The sequence below is a fragment of the Myxine glutinosa genome, chromosome 2 (genome assembly GCF_964187855.1).
Source record: "Myxine glutinosa chromosome 2, kmMyxGlut1.1, whole genome shotgun sequence".
NCBI classification, from domain to species: domain Eukaryota; kingdom Metazoa; phylum Chordata; class Myxini; order Myxiniformes; family Myxinidae; genus Myxine; species Myxine glutinosa.
In genome coordinates, this window is record NC_136262.1 from 180,124,190 (window position 1) to 180,143,074 (window position 18,885).

At 45.8% G+C, this 18,885-nt stretch overlaps 1 protein-coding gene across 3 annotated transcripts in view; it reads right to left on the reverse strand.

Moving 5' to 3' along the window:
- Positions 1 to 706: 706 nt before the first annotated feature.
- VPS37A (VPS37A subunit of ESCRT-I) overlaps positions 707 to 18,885 on the reverse strand; it is a 19,607-nt gene continuing 1,428 nt past the window's right edge. For all 3 annotated transcript variants that reach the window (XM_078771993.1, XM_078771991.1, XM_068106687.2), the window contains 7 exons: positions 16,472 to 16,546; positions 7,379 to 7,493; positions 6,228 to 6,543; positions 5,365 to 5,423; positions 5,062 to 5,130; positions 2,371 to 2,514; positions 707 to 1,997 (listed from right to left, as the gene is read on the reverse strand). In XM_078771993.1, coding sequence (XP_078628119.1) covers positions 1,941 to 1,997; positions 2,371 to 2,514; positions 5,062 to 5,130; positions 5,365 to 5,423; positions 6,228 to 6,543; positions 7,379 to 7,493; positions 16,472 to 16,546 — 835 coding nt within the window. In that variant the 3' untranslated portion in view covers positions 707 to 1,940. The remainder of the gene's footprint in view (positions 1,998 to 2,370; positions 2,515 to 5,061; positions 5,131 to 5,364; positions 5,424 to 6,227; positions 6,544 to 7,378; positions 7,494 to 16,471; positions 16,547 to 18,885) is intronic.

An 18,885-nucleotide genomic window follows, 5' to 3' on the forward strand; every position in this document is an offset into this window, starting at 1 on the left:
CAGCCTAAAAAAGGTCCCAAAAAGATAGGGATGATGTTGGTTTAGAGAGTAGCTAACAGTATTGCCATCACATAACAATCCCTACACTGCCTCATTTACACTTCATCAATTATTGCTTCAAGCTTCTACAAACACTCCACTGGTTACACCAGTACTTGATTACACCTGTAGTGCGGCCACATACTGAGACTCGACAAATTAGCAGTCCGAATATAATGTTATAATATCAGTACATGATCATCAACTTCTTACAAACCGCATGAACATCTCTAATAACAGCATTCTATAATTATCTCCATTTGTGATTGGTTACTCTAAGTTGATAAAAAAGAAAAGTAGGAAAGACAACTGAAGCTGAAAGAAGTCCCTGAAATTATGTAGGAGCTTCTTATACTTATGCAGAAATGAAATGTAGGAGATTCTAATACTTTTAGCTCGGCCTAGCCCGAGACAATAGTCTGGAGGCAGTGATGTAGGGATTGTTATGTGATGGCAATACTGTTAGCTACTCTCTAAACAAACATCATCCCTATCTTGTTTAGGACATTTTTTAGACTGTAGTTTGTCATCCCTACATTGCCTTTTTAATTTAGCATAAATTTTTTTATTCACTTGTTACACATCGATTGCAATTTTTGTGATGCAAGAAAGCTTTTTTCAAAAAACATTCTCACATGCAATCAGTAAAAACAAGCTGGAGAAATAGAACGCTCTGCAAATAGTCTTCATTGATAATCTGTGAAATGGATGTGGAAAACATCTCAATCGTAAAAACAAAATACGAATCTGAAACAAGAATTTCCTTCAAAACGAGTTAATTGTGACGCCTGCGATATACATCAAAAAAAATCCTCCTTTTAACAACGATTTAAATTCGAGAAAACAGCAAATAAATAGGCATCGTTACCATTCCAAAAGTAGAAATCGAAATCTATACCAGTATTATAAAAGGAGCTGTGTCTGTCTGGCTACAACTTGAGAACGGATTATCGGATTTCATTGAAACCAATGACAGTAGATTTAGTGAACTCCTAGGAAGGCTTCTGATGGAAATATGTGATTAAAGTTATTAACCACTAATCATTAATCTTACGCACTGGGCCCACTTCTCCCATAAACAAGCGGCCTTTTGGTAATCAAGAACTTCATCTCTGTCAGCCACCTGTCACTCCCATAACCAAAAGTGAAATATATAAAGCTGAAAAACACGTTTGGTGAAGCCGGCCGTTCATTTAGCCATGTGACTATATGGCTATTACTTATGTACTGTTTGAACGTTGGTTGCATCCTGTCTATTAATTACGTACAAATGGAATGTACCTTTCAACTCTTGAGACTGCTGAGGCCCCTTAAAATGTTGAAGACCCAAAATACCCTGAAGACCCAAAAAAACCCAGAGCACCCAAAATACCCCGAGGACCCAAAAGGCCCAAAAGATCCAGAGGACATAAAATACCCCAACGACAACAAAGACCCAAAAGACTCTTTGTCACTTTCTTTGACCTACAGAATCAGCTTTCTTCCATCATTAAAAAGGTGGCAGCTCAACACAAGCTTACGTCATCTCTCATACACACCCGGGATATTGTCCACTCACATTTGCCTGGATTTCTTAACATTTCTCAGTGCCTGGATTTCTTAACACCTTGTAATCAATGTTTACCTTCTGTCAAAGATCCTCCAGAAGCCTCTTCTGCATATCAATAAGGAAGAGCTAACAAGTGAACAATCTAAAACACGTTCACATCCTTACAATTCAGACAATCAGCGACTTCTCATAATCAAATTTTAAATTAGTTTACATTTATTTACAAAACAATCCATCATTCATGTCGCATTGGCTTACAAGTACATTTATAAAGCAAACATTCAAAGTGCCTATTTGCAGTCCCCAAGGGTTCAAAATCAAATGCAAAGCGTAACCATCGCAGCTTGAATCTTCAGCCGGTTGATAAGCGGGAAAGGTGTTCCTCCTTAGCTTTCCGACTGTGACACAGCTGCAAGAAAAAGAGATTAACTGTTGGGTAATGCTCACAATTACTGCAAATGTTAGTGTAGGAAATAATTCGCTGCACTAATATGTTTTTAACTCACAGGTGGCTCCGCATGACGAGACATACGATGCCAAAAAGGTAGTAAAAATAATCAAGGGATTGTAGTTCCCACAAAAAGGCTGCAAAGCCAAAAGTGGAGACAATTTGTAGTTTCTTGGAAAGAACCATTTCTAAACAGGATGTGTACGGAAGTTGAACGTATCACTATCAGAGAGCGTTTGCAAAACGAAGGCGCCACTTATGGAGTACTGCATTCATGGATAAGTAATTAGAGAGGTAAAGAAGATAGTGCGGTAGTGTAAAGGTGATGTATTACCGTTCGCACATCCAGGTACTGACAAATAAACTGCTCAGCAGGAAGATTGCCTTCCAAGAATTGTTCGGCTAGTTGTTCCGATTTCTCCTCAGACTGCAAAATGGCCACTTGCAGCCGAGCGCTCAGGGTCTCCGGGCACAGGCTCTGTGGCCGATAAGAAGACGATTAAATGATACAAGACAAACACCGCCAATCAAAGCAAAGAAAACTTGAACTTGGCTGGTTAAATCACGATGTTAATCTTTCATCATACGCAGCTGCAAGCATTGTCGAGAGTTTGTGTCCTTCATTCACGGTGCTTTAATCGGTTGTACAAAAAGCTGCCGTGATGAGGCAAAGGAAAGCTAAACTTCGGTACAACATTGAAGCAAGATAACCTGCGGTATATACGTTCATCAAATGCTCATTTCCTGTCCCACAACTCAAGCTCAAGAAATCGTTTTAATCACACTTGGGGGTGGGGGAAGCAAATCCACATTTGGTTGTGTTGTTTGGTTATTTTGTTGTTAAATACAAGTGGGATCATATTTCTCCAACAACAAAACAAGTGAGGTTTTTAAAAAAATCTTATTTTACCTGCACATAACAGCAGTTCAGTAAGAATGGAAAATTAAAAAAAAAAACGTCCAAAAGAACCACCTTCCTGGTTAGAGTCCCAAAACCCAGGTTTGACACATACCTCCATTCTTTTCTCCAGCCCGTGGAAGCACCGCTGAGTGAGGCCGTTCAGTGCTAGTCTTCCCTCAAGGCAACAAGTAGGCCGTGCACTGACTGCCAACTCGTGTCAACACCCACCCAGGATAAAATCAGAATTGAGGGGGTTTCCAGAGTAAAATTTGTGGAGGGATTAGTTGGGAGTAAAATGACAGATTTTCAAGGGTGTACTTGAATGAAGTGGATTCTTGATATGCTGCTAATTACCTGGCTCTATCATTAAAATACATCAACAGCGTAGGAGAGAAACAAGTAGATCAATGTAGTTAAACTCTCCGAGTGAAACATTGCTCAGCTCCACTCATTGATTCCTCTTTTTTTTACCATCTGTGGAACCACCTTGCACATTCCACACTCTCTTCAATCTCATTCTTTTTTCCAGGTCTTCAAGACAGCTGGTCACCAACTTCTCAAGACTTCCTCCATTCAAAACACTGATCTTTCCTACACCTGTTAAACCATCCCCCACCCCTCCCAAAACTTTGCTTATGTATCCATATTGTCCACCCCTTGCATTATTCAATACCCTACATCATGACCTGCATCCCTTGTTTGCCCGTCTCGGTGTACTTTCTCCCTCCGCCCTGCTGTTGGTATTTCCCCTTTAGTTTCCCCTTTCTCAGGTGGATTGAAACGAAAGAGAGCGAAATGTAAAATATTTAGTGAAATAAAGCGTGTTTTTTTTGTTATGGAGAAAGCAAGCAAATATAATCAGTCAACATTCCATTCATTATTCCTGTGGTACTGGCACTATTAGTACAGCCCGGAAGTACACTGCACCGGAGGCTGAAATTAAGAAGAAATTATCCCTCAACCTGTTTATATAAAAAGCAGGCCGGGCCTGCAGGATTGGAACCTGCATTATTCCACTTTCTCATCTATCTCCTTAACTGTTCATCCATGACAGGTGAACCTTATAAAAGGGGCAGTGCATGCAGGTGGGTAGGACTACTGGAGTAGAAGAGGAGCCATCCACAGGAACAGAGACTTTTACATGCAAAAGCTTCCAGTACAACTACCGATACGAGTCAAAGGAGTGCGATATTTGGCAAGGGCGCTCCCATGACATAAGCAATTCACAACCTGGACTTGGGCCAGTGGGATGCCAGTGGAACATGGACTCGGGCTTAGAAGTATTGAATACGAGTTGTGAATGAACATGTATGGCACTGATGGGTGAGCCAATCAAATGGGCTCCAGTTCCCTGTATTTATTTTTATAGGAATTGTCAGTATGTCTGTGATATGCCACATCAGGGACTCTGAAAAATTGGGCTATATCCGAGTGATTTGGACAGCAAGATTGTCAGGTAGACCGTAGATTTTTCAAGAACCCATGAAACTGTGAAAATGGTTTTTGGTGGATTTGAAGGTGTTCTTTACCCCCCTGAACCTGCAAGCTCTTTACCCCCCTGAACCCGGCCCTTTAACTTTTTTTTTTTTGTATACAAGATCGAGGCTCGTGTAAGAGCTAACTTGAAGGTTATGTTTCCTCGCCTCCTCGCTTCCTATTTGTTCATTCCCTTGTTTGTGTCCAACTGTTTCCCCAATGCCCCTCTGTCAGTTTGTTCCCTTTCTACCCTCCATCACCTCATTCTTTTCAGAGTTTTGATCCTGTATAAAAAAAAAATTGAAAAATATTTCAGCATTGGAGCTAAATATAAAAGTAAAAAATGTTGAGGAGGGGTAAATGAGTTTTGGGAATAATCGAGTATTTATGACCTATTATAGACAGTCTGGCATTTCTATGATTAAATTAACATACATGAATTGCAATTGGCTAAATATAAAGACAAAAAAATAAAACAAAACTTTAAAATGTCAATTTCCCCCCCACCCCCACCGCCCCCTTTCCTATCAATAACAATTCCTTAGTGAACCGAATAACGTTTTCTGCAATGGGTTAAAACAAATGATTTGAGCACCTCACCGAAAAAGCACAAATTTACCTGTCACAACCTTCTCGCTCTTTCCTCACCTCATTTAGGGTGTGCTGTCTCGCTATTTTCTCCGTACAAGAGCCTTTTAACTTCTCCAGCTCTGCACACTGGATCACACGGCACAGGGGGATGAGGCGAGGAAGACCACTCAGACAAACAGACACAAAAGCGCAGGATCCCAGATTGGTAACACAATCAGAAAATAAATGAATGCGCACCATTCCAGCTTTCCTCAATACATTTAACTGGAGTAACAGGGAATTGGTTATGCAAGAACGACAATGAACGAAACAAACTGCCTAAAACAGCATATGTATATAATGAGATATTCTTCATTCCACCTTGTCCATGAGCTCCTTCTTCCGAGCTTCCAGCACAGGTTGCAGGTCCAAGTTCTCCTCTAAAGCACAACATAAGGAAGAGAGATACATTCATGTGCAATTTTGGTCAATACTTATTCCAGGCTTCCAATTGAAGAAACACCTGTAAGCATTGTGAAAAAGGCCAATCACTTATTTTAAAATACCCATGAAAAGCTCTCGTGCTCAAATACCTCTTGTCCCATCAAAGCTTCCCTTACTTTGAAAATTTAGGCCAAACCATTTTTCTTTACCAAACAAACCAAACACGCTACACGTGGACCAGGTCTGGGGAGGTACAGTGAGAAAGCTAGAAATCATATGTTGTTTACCAAAGAGTACTCGCTGTGTCCTAGTGATGCCGTTTAAATGCAGTGCTGCACATTCAATACAATATATAACATGCCAATGGTCATATGTGCAACTTTGAGCGTACACAACCAACCTCTACCTCCCCTCCCCTCCCCCCCCCGGTTCGGCCCCCACCACCATCAGGCTCCCAACTACCACTAACAGGGTACCCCATACTACCAGCCCTTTCCACTCCTCCCACCACCAGGCTCCCCCCATACCCTCTCATCACCAGGCTACCACCACATATCACCAGTCTACCCCCCCACCACCAAGCTTTCCCCTCCCACCAACAGGGTCTGCCTCCACCCCACCCTCTCCACCTGGATACTTTATTGCAACCAAATACCTTTGCTCAGCCCCACAGTTATTCTAAAGAAAAAACGAGGTGGGGAGTGTGCGTGAAATAATTTGATAAACCTGATGCACTTATCAAACCAAATTCAAGGTGAAAACAAACATCCCAGCACATGCTCAAGCCATGCCAGCCTTACTGGCCAATCTCTCATTTGAAAACGTCTGCCTCTCCAGTTCAGCAGCAAGTGTGGAGCCCTCTTCTTCTTTTTTTCTTGCCCTTTCAATTTTCTCCTCAATCCCCGCAACTTGTCTGTTTCCTTGAGAAGGTATAATCGCTGCAGTCTTCTCTGGTACAAGAGGGATCAGGCTCTGGACTTGCGAACAAGCAGGAGTCGGAGTGAAGCCAGAGGCAGTCGAGAATACAGGATAGCTTGTGAGAGGAATGGGTGGGTGCTGCCGAAACTCTTTCAGAAGTTTCTGCAGAACCTTCCCCAAGTCAGCATGGAGGGTGAACTAAGGACGTTTAAGAGAGAAAGGGGAGTGAGCGAGCAAACAGTCCAGAATTTAAAAACAGAAGGGCGACAACATCAATCCCACGTCGTTTGATCATTGGTAGAGAAAAAAAAATACTGGCACAAAACACGATTATAAAAAACACTGAGAACATTGGCCAAACTGTGTACAGTGCAATTAAAGTGAAGCGAATTTGCAGAAAATACCAAAAAAATACTGGCACAAAACACGATTATAAAAAACACTGGAGACATTGGCCAAACTGTGTACAGTGCAATTAAAGTGAAGCGAATTTGCAGAAAATACCAAAAAAATACTGGCACAAAACACGATTATAAAAAACACTGGAGACATTGGCCAAACTGTGTACAGTGCAATTAAAGTGAAGCGAATTTGCAGAAAATACCAAAAAAATACTGGCACAAAACACGATTATAAAAAACACTGGAGACATTGGCCAAACTGTGTACAGTGCAATTAAAGTGAAGCGAATTTGCAGAAAATACCAAAAAAATACTGGCACAAAACACGATTATAAAAAACACTGGAGACATTGGCCAAACTGTGTACAGTGCAATTAAAGTGAAGCGAATTTGCAGAAAATACCAAAAAAATACTGGCACAAAACACGATTATAAAAAACACTGGAGACATTGGCCAAACTGTGTACAGTGCAATTAAAGTGAAGCGAATTTGCAGAAAATACCAAAAAAATACTGGCACAAAACACGATTATAAAAAACACTGGAGACATTGGCCAAACTGTGTACAGTGCAATTAAAGTGAAGCGAATTTGCAGAAAATACAAAAAAATATGGATATTGTTCATCCTCACCGCATTCAATGATGGACAACCAATCACACGACCCTCGACATCAAGCCAGGGGTGGCGAGCAAGGGGCCGAACACGCACCATTGGCCGTTCTTGAGGGAACTGCGGAGGCAGGAACCTGCAAATGCAGAAATACTGAAGTCCAGCTATCCAGCCCGGCAACTCTTACATGCAAAGTAACATACAGAATGAGGGAAATGGACCGTTAGCATGTGCAGTTAAAATTAAAATTGTTAGAAAATAATGGACGCACACACATGAACGATCAATCCAACATCTACAAAATCCCACATTTCCCTCAAAAGCAGATTTGAGGAAGTATCGTCAATACGAAATGAAAACTCCTACGTACCCTCTTCAGTGATTAGAAAGAAGGGATCGTTTTCGGATTACTTGTTCAAAGTATTCTCAAGTTTGCAAACAGCTGGGCTGTGGGGTGGTTCTTAGCTACATAAGGCAAAAAAATAAAATTGAATTGTTTGACTCTTAACCTTTAATTTCTTTTGTATCGAGGTAAAGCTTCTGCCTGTGATATATTTTTTGAATACATCAAGTTTTAGGGGTTGCACAGTGACTCATGGTTTCCAGCCACTCAATGTTTGTGCCCGATAAGTGTTGATTTCCTGCAATTGGGAAACCTCTTGCGATGTTCTGTCACAACTTGAAGCAGATACTGGGTTTGCTGTTCATCCCTTGTCAGGAGACGATTGTACTCTTCAATGAGAGCAACTGCATGCACCAGAGTACAGCTGTACTGCATTCAATTAACTTAAAAACAACTTCAAAATGTGCAGTACATAGCATGGTCATAGGTCAACTGTAATGGTCAAAATCACAAGTATAGCAATGGAGATTAAATAATTAACTCCAAACATTGTGAGCCAAATATGTGAAATTACAAACTCCGTGTGCAACCCCTAAATGTAGTCCACATGGCTTAAAATTTCACCACAAGGGTTTTTTCATACATACAAAAATTTTTAAGTGCTAGGAACATGACTTTTCTAACTTTCATTTTTAAGAACCACCCTACTGGGTTGTGCCCAACAAATTGCAGGATAATTATCCGTGTCCAACAAACAAAACAAGAAGTAGAATTGCTTTGCAATACATGTCCCCTACCAAGTTTAAGTTTAAAATGTTAAAGGCGAAGGGGGAAAAGCCTGGAAAACTGAACTATGTACAGTTGTGGCCAAAAATATTGGTACCCTTGCACTTTTTTCAAATAATGCACCATTTAATTCCAGAAAATTGTTGAAATAAAAAAATCATTTTGTATCCACATATTTATTTCTTTGATTTGCAGTGGAACAAAACAAAAAAAGGTGAAAAAATTACTAAATCTTAGCTTATTCCACACAGAAATCCTAAAATTGCCCGGACAATATTATTGGCACCTTTTAGAAGTTGTTAGAAATAATTACATTTCAAGTAGGTGATTCTCCTTTACTTTAAAATTGAACTCACCTTTGGTGAGTTACAGGTGCCCGCAATATAAAAATCACTCGTTCAACCAGTTTGAATGGAGAAAAGGAGTCATTCTGCTGTTTTGTGTCACTGTGTGTACCGCAATGAGCATGGAGAAAAGAAAGAAAACCAGAGAATTGTCTGAGGAGGTCAGACAAACGATTGTAGCCAAGCATGGACAATCTCAAGGCTACAAGTCCATCGACAGAGACCTTGATGTTCCTGTGTCCACCGTACACAATTTATCAGGAAGTTTAAGGCCCATGGCACTGTAGCCAACCTCGCATGACGTGGACACAAGAGAAAACTTGATCGAAGATTGCAGCGAAGATTGTTTGAATGGTGGTGAAAGCACCTTGATAAACTGCCAAACAGATTCAAGCTCACCTTCAGACACAAGGTACGACAGTTTCACCTAGCACCATCCGTCGCCAACTCAATCAAATGGGGTTCGATGGTAGGAGACCCAGGAGGACCCCACTGCTGAGAGAGAGACGTAACAAAGCCCGACTGGAATTTGCCAAAACACACCTGAACAAGCCAAATCCTTTTGGGAGAATGTCATGTTTGGAAAACAAATGATGAGAAGAGGACAGATTTTTTTTTTTTTTTTTTGTATACTGAATCGAGGCTCGTGAAAGAGCTAACATTTACTTCACAAACAAATCAACCAGACAAACAAAATATATAAAAAGAGGGAGCGGAAAACAAGATGGGGAGAGAAGGGGAAGCACACAAACACAACATTTGAGAGCAGGGAGATGTGTGGAAGGGAGAGGGCTTGGGGGGAGGAGGCGTGGGAAGGGGGGGGGGGGGGGGGAGGGAGAAGTATAAAACACAAGGACACCAAGGACTTCCAGGACAGAAGTTGGTATTTCAAAAAAGTGGAATTGGGGTGAAATTAGCAGGGGAAGACAAGAGATGGTGGTGAACAGCTGTTTTAAAGACCTGGAGGGTGGAGTGGGATTGAAGAGAGTGAGGGAGTTTGTTCCAGAGGCGGGAGAAAAGAGGAATGAAGGAGTGAAGGTGAGCAGAGAGTCTTGATTTTGGCAGTTTGACCATAAGAGGGATGCAGGCAGATCTTGTGCGACCTGTAGGAATATTTGCGGGACAGAGCCCAGAGAGAGCTGGGGGGGCAAGGCCAGAGAGGAGTCGGTAGAAGACGGAAAGACCACCAACCTGCCTGCGGTGAGTGAGTGAGAGGCCCTTGGAGTTAGCTTCATCGCGGGAGATTCCAATGATTCTGAATGCTTTGGTTTCAACAGCGTGAAGACGAGCTAGGTGTGAGGCAGGAGCACCAGCCCAGAGGGGAGAGCAGTTTTCCATTGAGCTGCGGATGAAAGCCTTGTATGTGGTGAGGAGCTCAGGTGTGCCAAGGAAGGACTTCGCACGACGGAGGATGCCCAGTCGGCGACTGGCTTTGGAGACCAGATTTGAAATGTGGTTTTCCCAGGAAAGATCATGGCAGATAGTGAGACCCAAAAGCTTGAGTGACAGAACTTCTTGGAGAGGATTATTCAGAAAGTGGATGGGAGGGTTGTCCAGTCGGTCTTTTCGGAGAGACATCGTAAGAGTGTGAGATTTGTCAGGATTGAAAGACATGTTCCACTTGTTTGCCCAGTCTGTGATTTTGTCCAGGTCTGCAGAGAGTGAGGAGGCTGCAGACTGCCGATCTGAGGGATGAAGAATGGAGCGACAGAGAGTAGAGTCATCAGCAAAGAGATACAGAGGATTTTCAAGAGAGTCAGAGAGATCATTGATGAAGACCAGAAAAAGCACAGGGCCCAGAACACTGCCTTGTGGAACTCCAGCCTGAACAGGAAGAGGAGATGAGAGAAACCCATTCAGGGCCACACGTTGACTACGACTAGAGAGGAAGTCCGCCAGTCATGCGTGGAGATTTCCATGGATACCAAAAGAGGAGAGTTTGGTGAGCAGAGCGGGGTGCCAGACCGTATCAAAGGCACGTGATATGTCAAGGGAGACTGCTCTAATTTCCTGTTTGGCATTGAGGACCTCCATCCATTGTTGAGAAAGCAGAAGCAGCATGTCCAGAGTAGAGTGTCCAGGTCTGAAACCAAATTGATGATCAGAGATCAAGCCATTGGAGAAGAGGAAAGATTTCATATCTGAAGCAATGATGGATTCCATGCCTTTGCTGATAATTGGGAGAAGGCTGATTGGTCTGTAGTTGCTGGGATCTGTTTTTGCACCTTTTTTGTGCAAAGCGGTGATGTTGGCAGATTTCCAAGCAGATGGAAGATGACCTTGAGCAAAAGAGAGGGTGAAGAGAACAGAGAGAGGGAGTGAAAGAGCGGAAGAACAGGATTTTAGGACCCGTGGGCTGATGCCGTCAGGTCCAGTTGCAGAATCCGAGTCGAGGGTTGACAGAAACTTTTCCACCTCGTCAGGTGTTCACCACCTGTTCACCACCATCGTCAGGACACAGAGTCCAGGAGCAGCTGGGTACGACTGGGTACGGTGGGTCCAGAGAGGGATGGGTTTGGGACACAAGATTTAGAGGCAAACACAGAGTTGAGGCATTCAGCTTTTTCACGTGCAGAATCAGCCGTGTGGCCATTTGAGGTGAGGGAGGGGATGGAGGGGGAACAAACACCAGAAACAGATTTGACCAGACGCCACCAGGATTTGGAAGAGGGAGACAGATAAGAGAGTTCGGTCCTGAGAACGGAGAGATATTGTTTCCTGGCTCTCCTGAGGGTGGATACACACTTGTTTCGGGCTTTGTGAAAGGAAATGAGATTTTCTTCCGTTGGATTTGCTTTCCAGGAGACGAAAGCAAGTTGTTTCTGGGCAATAGCCTCATCACAAGATTCTGTGTACCATGGACGGGAGGAAGGGTATGACAACAGAAGACGAGATGGGATAAATCTGTGCATGAGAGAGAGCAGTTTGTTTGGAAGAATTCCCAGGAAGAATTTATGTCAGAGGCAGTGGAGATGGGAGACCAGTCCAGATGATTGATGGCTGCTTGAAGACCGTGCCAGTTGGCCTGAGTGAAATGCCAGACTCGTCGACGCTGAGGAGGCTCTCTGAGAATGGTCAGAGAGATGTCCACTTTAACAAGCACATGATCAGAAGAGCCGATTGGAGCAGAAGAAGAGCAGCAGACATTTTCAGGGAAGTTAGTCATAACCAAGTCCAGAAGAGAAGATGCTCCGTTGACTGAAATCCGGGTCGGAAAATTGACAGATTGCGTCAGTCCCAGTGAGTCACAGAAGTCCTTTGCTGAAGAGCCATGGCTGGTGAGAGAGGTACCCACACCCAGCCAACTGGCATGGTGACAGTTGAAATCACCACATATGAGGAAGAGAGAGTTGGGATGGGTAGATAGAAGTTGGTCCATATTCTCAGACAGCGAGATGTAGATGGAGTCATCACTGTTTGGTGGACGGTACAACACACATATGAACAAAAGGTGGGAGCGAAGGGGAAGCCGTAGCCAAAGGTATTCCTGGGGGTGAGGTGGAGAGGGGGCAGTGCAGGGCGAGTGAGGAAGAGAGTTTTTTTTATAAAGATAGCAACCCCACCTCCAGGACGAGGCTCAGGTCTATCATACCGGAGGAGGGAGTAACCTGGGAGAGATACCAAGGAATCAGAGACATCATGAAGGAGGAAAGTTTCTGTTAAGCAGATCACGTCTGGTTTGTCAGAAGCAACCTGTATGGAGAGATCAGACAAGTTTGAGCGAAGGCCCCGGATGTTTGAGGTCCATACTGTTAAGGAAGAGGAAGGGGGAGCATCGGATACAGAACAGGGGGGGGGGGGGGGGAGTGGTAGGGTAAGATGTGGAAGAGGAGGAAGAGGTAGGGAGAGCTGTTGAAGGTGTGTCGGAGATTACAGAATAGCTTGGAGAAAGGGAAGAATGGGGCAGACAAAAGGTTTGATGGTGATTGGGAGAGGCGCAGTGAGGTGTTATTTGACGAGGGGGAAGAGTGAGGCAGAAGGTTGAGGGAGATGAAGGTGAAAGTTGGAAGGGGGAAGAAGCGGGGAGGACGCTTTGAGGAGGAGGGGTGAGAGGGGAGTCTAGGAGGGGAGGAGCGAGGGAGAGTCTCGGAGGGGAGGGGTGTGGGGGGAGATTTGAAAGGAATGGGTGATTGGGAAGATTTGGAGGGGAGGGGCAAGGGGGAAGATTTGAAAGAGATGGGTGATGGGGATGATTTGGAGGGGAGGGGCAAGGGGGTAGATTTAGAGGGGAGGGGTGATGGGAAATGGGATTTTGGGGTGATGGGATTTTGAAAAGTGTACGATTAATGGGAAACGAACATTTATTGCAAAATGAGTTTCTTGAGACATTCGAGTCGAAAATACGTTTGAGGACGCTGGAGGGAAGATGGAGTGCTGGAGAGTTTAGGGAATGAATGAAAGATGCACTATAAGACATGGAATTTTTTTTTGGAATGAATAGATTTGGTGAGCAAGTCGAAAGCATCCTTTTATAGAAGAAGAAGAAAAAGGTGTTATAGAATATGACAGAATACAGGTCTTCAGGGGTCAGATGAGACATTTTTTAACAACGTGATCACGTGATCACAAACAACGTGGTCGAAGAACGAACGAACAAATAAGAACGAATAAACGAATAAGAACAGAAGGAATTTTTTTTTTTTTTTTTTTTTTGAGATTTTAAAACAAGGAAGTATGGGATGAAAAGACCGTGAAAAACAGAGACCGGAAAGTAATTGCAGCGCGATCGGAGAACCGCTGAGACAAAAACAAAGCCTCAAGCCAAGGTCGGACACGGTAGCCTAGTACTATACTTAGGCCTCAGAATACGCGATGCGAAAGACCGACGATTCTGTACACAGGTATGAAAAACCAACGCCAAGAATACTATTAAAGACACCCCAATAATAGGTACAAAGACACCCCAGATGAGACCAAATCAGAGCTTTTTGGAAAAGCACATCATTTTAGTTTGGAAAACAAAATTAATCCTTCAAAGAAAAGAACACCTTCCCTACAGTCAAACATGGAGGAGGTTCAGTGATGGTTTGGGGTTGCTGTGATGCCTCTGGCACTGGGTGCCTTGAATGTGTGCATGGCATCATGAAATCAGGAGATTACCAAGGCATTTTGGAGCGCAATGTTCAACCCAGTCAGAAAGCTGGGTCTCCATCGATGGTCATGGGTCTTGCAGCAGCACAATGACCCCAAACACACTTCAAAAAGCACTCAAGAATGGCTCAAGACAAAACGCTGGACTGTTCTGAAGTGTCCAGCTGAGTCCAGATCTAAATCCCATTGAACACCTGTGGGGAGATCTGAAAACAGCAGTTGGGAGAAGGCACCCTTCAAATCTGGGAGAACTGGAGCAGTTTGCACAAGAATAATGGGCCAAACTGCCAGTGGAGAGGTGTAGCAAGCTCATTCATGGCTATAGGAAGCGCTCGACTGCAGTTATTTTGTCCAAAGGCAAAATATTAAGTAAATATTAAGTCTAGGGTGTCAATAATTTTGTCAATGCTAATTTTTTTTTCTGTTTTAAAAGGATACATTAAGTTCTGAATCAAAAACGAAGGTTCTGTAATATTTATCAGTGAAATAAAGAATTGTGGAGACAAAATACTTTTGTCAATTTCAACTTATTTTTAGAGAAAATTGTAAGTTATTTGAAAAAAGTGCAAGGGTGCCAATATGTTTGGCCACGACTGTATAATATGTGATATTTTCCAAGTCTAAAAAGGCCATAACTCCGTGAAAAATTGTTGAATGCCCCGAAACTCTAAGTTATTCTGTAACTTATCATAATAAAGCCAGGTGCCAAGTTTCAGTTGAATATGTTAACGGGTACGGGAAAAAGTGTAGAAATCTACAAGTGCGATGGACAGATGGAGAGTAAACCTAGAGTCCTCTCCAGGTAGGGGACTAATAAATGTGTCCAATAAATACGAGTCCATCGACGAGCGGGAGTGTAATTATGGCAATGGTGAAAATGCCTCAGTACCGTGATGATAGCGATGGAGGCACCAGCCATCGAAACCCAGGTATGCCCGGCCAAAAAACCAAGGTGGATCCACGATCCCATGGTCACCACCCAGTCCTTCTGCACTCTTCAGCAACTAGGAGGATCGTTCGGCTAACGCTGTGGCTTTACAGCCAATCCACCGACGGGCACGACACCAACATGGACAATCGAACACCACAACAAAGCGAACAAACGGCAAATTTGGCTGCAAAGTAGAAAACCAACACCAGACGGTGCCCTTTGGCCCAACACCTCTAACATCTATCGACATTTGCAATCAATTATAATTTGACTCTGCAAGATGTTTTTTTATGAACCATTTTACAGCAATTCACCTTTGTGTCCCCAAGTGGTGCAAGGCACCCCAAACCTGTCAACATTGTGTTTTCTGCAAGATCACTTCTTCATTCCTCCTTAATTCTTTCACCTACTTCTCCCAAGAGGTGTTCCCAGGCATGTTTAAATTATTTCATTTTGCTCACCAAATCTTATGCCATTGCAATCAACGCTCATACCAAAGCAACTATTGTCAGATGCCTTTCCAAGGTGTTCTTTTAGCAATCATCATGGATTTAAGCTCATGGATTCTCGTGGATTCCCTTTTATTCAAAGTTCATTTGTTGGACTGACTTTGAGATTTTTATTTTAAAGAGCCATCTGTTACGGATTCGTCACTTCCGCCTTTGTTGTTATTATATACTTGTAGGGCTTTTAATTTCAGGTAATGTTGTTGTTAAGATTTTCGTGTGAAATGGACATGACTTTAGTAAAAGGTAAAAATAAATGTTTGTGGAGGAAAAAGAAAAACGCTGCAAAGAAACCGGATTAGGAGGAAGGAAAAAAGTCGGCAGGAGAGAGGAGGAGATCGGCAGGGAGGAGACGGCCATGAGAGAGATACCGCCGTGAGTCACATCGAGGCTGCGAGCAGAATTTTTTGATATTGGTCGCAAATGAATTGAGGCTTCCCGTGAAAGGGATTGCTCGTGACATCGTCCTATATTGCGATTGCAATTAAACCTGCGTCTCAGGTTTTATTACCAAGTGTGAGCTATTGTTGGCGGGGAAGCATGAGCCTCCATTACAGGCCGATCTGCCATTTTCCCTCAAAGAGGCCGTCTGCCTCGTTCTTCGGGCTTTGGCGTTGGGATTCCATATATACATCGTTGTGTTGATCGCCTTTGGTTTCCATATCGGCTCAATTCCCATATCAACCTCTCACCTTGTACCTCCTTGTCCACCACCATGCCAATACCTGCCTGTTCTTGCTGTTCTGCACGACTGACGTTCACCCCGCGTTTGGGATTTGTGCACGGACTTTGGGGAATGTTACATTCCACTCACGTTTGGCGTATCGTGAGTTTATTGCTTTGAGAGTATTGGGGAATGATGGTACCATCATATGTATTGTTCATTTGATGCAAGTGATATTTTCATTGTACTTTCTTTAATAGAGTTATTATTGTGTGTGTGAGAGTTCTTAATACATTTACTTTTGTTCTACAATTGCATTGGTGTGGTTTTACTATGGTTTATTAGAACACTCAGAATAACAAATCTTTCTGCCGCATTCCCTCTCGAGACTCTGAGGGGCACCGTAACTGGGGTTTGGGGAGGTAACACGTAACACATCATAAACTTACACAGTAATTTCGCAAGATGACCCGTTGAAGATGCAGGGAATCCGGAACTCTGCATCTCGCTCGCTCTCAATAATCCTGTCACACAAGGGTGGAGTGAGAAAATGAGCTCTGCCTCTGTCAGACCCTCTCACACTCTCACAATTTTGCGGGGCGGAGCTCCTCCTCTGCCGCAGCCTAGCTGGGAAGAGCCCCGCCTCCGCCGCAGCCTTACGGGGCAAAGCCCCACCTCTGCCGTAGCCTTGCGGTTCTTCCCATGCTAGGGGGGGGGAAAAACAAAAAAGGGGGGACTGGGAGGGAAGAAAGGGGGCTGGGGGGGAAGAAAGGGGGCTGGGGGGGAAGAAAGGGGGCTGGGGGGGAAGAAAGGGGGCTGGGGGGGGAGAAAGGGGGCTGGAAGGGATGAAAGGGGGCTGGTAGGGAAGAAAGGGGGCTAGGGGGAAGAAAGGGGGGCTGGGAGGGAAGAAAGGGCAACTATGAGGGGAGGAGGAGAGGGGAAAGTGGGTGGAGAGGAGGGAAAGTGAGGCGAATGAGGAGGGCAAAGGGTGGAGAAAGTGAGGGGAGGAGAAGCAGAGAAGTGAGGAGAGAAGGGGGAAGGGAGGGGAGGGGGAGGAGGGAAGGGGAAAAGGGAGAGGAGGAGGAAATGGGACAAGGGAGGGGGGGAGGAAAGGGGGAAATGGGAGGGGGGGAGGAAAGGGGAAAAGGGAGGGGGGGAGGAAAGGGGAAAGGGAGGGGAGGAAAGGGGGGAAAGGGAGGGGTGGAGGAAAGGGGAAAAGGAAGGGGGAGGAGGAAAGGGGAAAAGGGAAAGGGAGGAGAGGAGGAAAGGAGAAAAGGGAAGGGGAGGAGTAAGGGGAGAAGGGGGGGAAGAGATAGGAGAGGGGTATGCGAGAGGAGAAGGAGGAGAGAAAGGGGGGAGGGGAGAAGGGGGGGAGGGGAGAAGGGGGGGAGGTGAGAAGGGGGAGGGGGAGAATGGGGGAGGGGAGAATGGGGGAGGGGAGAATGGGGGAGGGGAGAGTGGGGGAGGGGAGAAGGGGGGAGGAGGAGAAGGGGGGAGGAGAGGGGGGAGGAGAAGGGGGAGGAGAAGGGGGGAGGAGAAGGGGGAGGAGAAGGGAGGAAGAAAAAAAGGGGGGAATAGGGGAGAAGGGGGGAGGGGAGAAGGGGAGGAGGAGGAGAAGGAGAAAGGGAGGATGAGAAGGGGGGAGGAGAAGAGGGGGAGGGGAAGAGGGTGGGGGAAGAGGGGGAGGGGAAGGGGAAGAGGGGAGGGGGAAAGGAGAAGGGTGGGGGATAAGGGGGGAGGGGAGAGGGGGAGGGGAGAAGGGGGAGGGAGAAGGGGGAGGGAGAAGGGGGAGGGAGAATGGGGAGGGAGGGAGAATGGGGAGGGAGGGAGAATGGGGAGGGAGGGAGAATGGGGAGATGAGAATGGGGAGATGAGAATGGGAGGGGAGGGAGAATGGGGAGGGGAGGGAGGAGAATGGGGAGGGGAGGGAGGGGAGGGGAGAATGGGGCGGGGAGGGAGTGAGACTGGGGAGGGGACGGAGTGAGACTGGGAGGGGAGGGAGTGAGACTGGGGAGGGGAGGGAGTGAGACTGGGGAGGGGAGGAAGAATGGGGGGGGGGGGAAGGCAGAATTGGGGGGAAGGGAGAATGGGGGGGGAAGGGAGAATGGGGGGGAAGGGAAGAGAGAATGGGGGTAAAGGAAGGAGGGAGAATGGGGGGAGGGAGAATGGGGGGGAGGGAGAATGGGGAGGGGAGGGAGAGAGGGGAGGGGTGGGAGGGAGAATGGGGAGGGGAGGGGAGGGAGATGGGGAGGGGAGGGGAGGGAGAATGGGGAGGGGAGGGGAGGGAGAATGGGGAGGGGAGGGAGGGAGAATGGGGAGGGGAGGGAGAATGGGGGGAAGGGAGAATGGGGGGGAGGGAGAATGAGGGTTAAAGGAAGGAGGGAGAATGGGGGGGGAGGGAGAATGGGGGGGAGGGAGGGAGGAGAATGGGGCAGAGGATGGAGGGAGAATGGGGGGGAGGGAGGGAGAATGGGGGGGAGGGAGGGAGAGTGGGGAGAGGAGTTAGGGAGAATGGGGAGGGGAGTTAGGGAGAATGGGGAGGGGAGGGAGAAGAGTGGTGGGAGGGGGGGGGAGAAGAGTGGTGGGGGGGGGGGGGAGAAGGTGTGGTGGGGGGGGGGGGAGTGTGGTGGGGGGGGGGGGGAGAGAGTGGTGGTGGTGGGGGGGGGGGAGAAGGAGTGGTGGTGGTGGGGTGGGGGGGAGAAGAGTGTTGGGTGGGGGGGGGGGAGGGTGTGTGGTGGGGGGAGAAGAGTGGTAGTGGTGGGTGAGTGGGGGGGGGGGGGGGGGAGATGAGTGGGAGGGGGAGAAGAGTGGGGAGGGGGAGAAGAGTGGTTGGGGGAAGGGGGGGGGGAGGAAATAGTGGTGG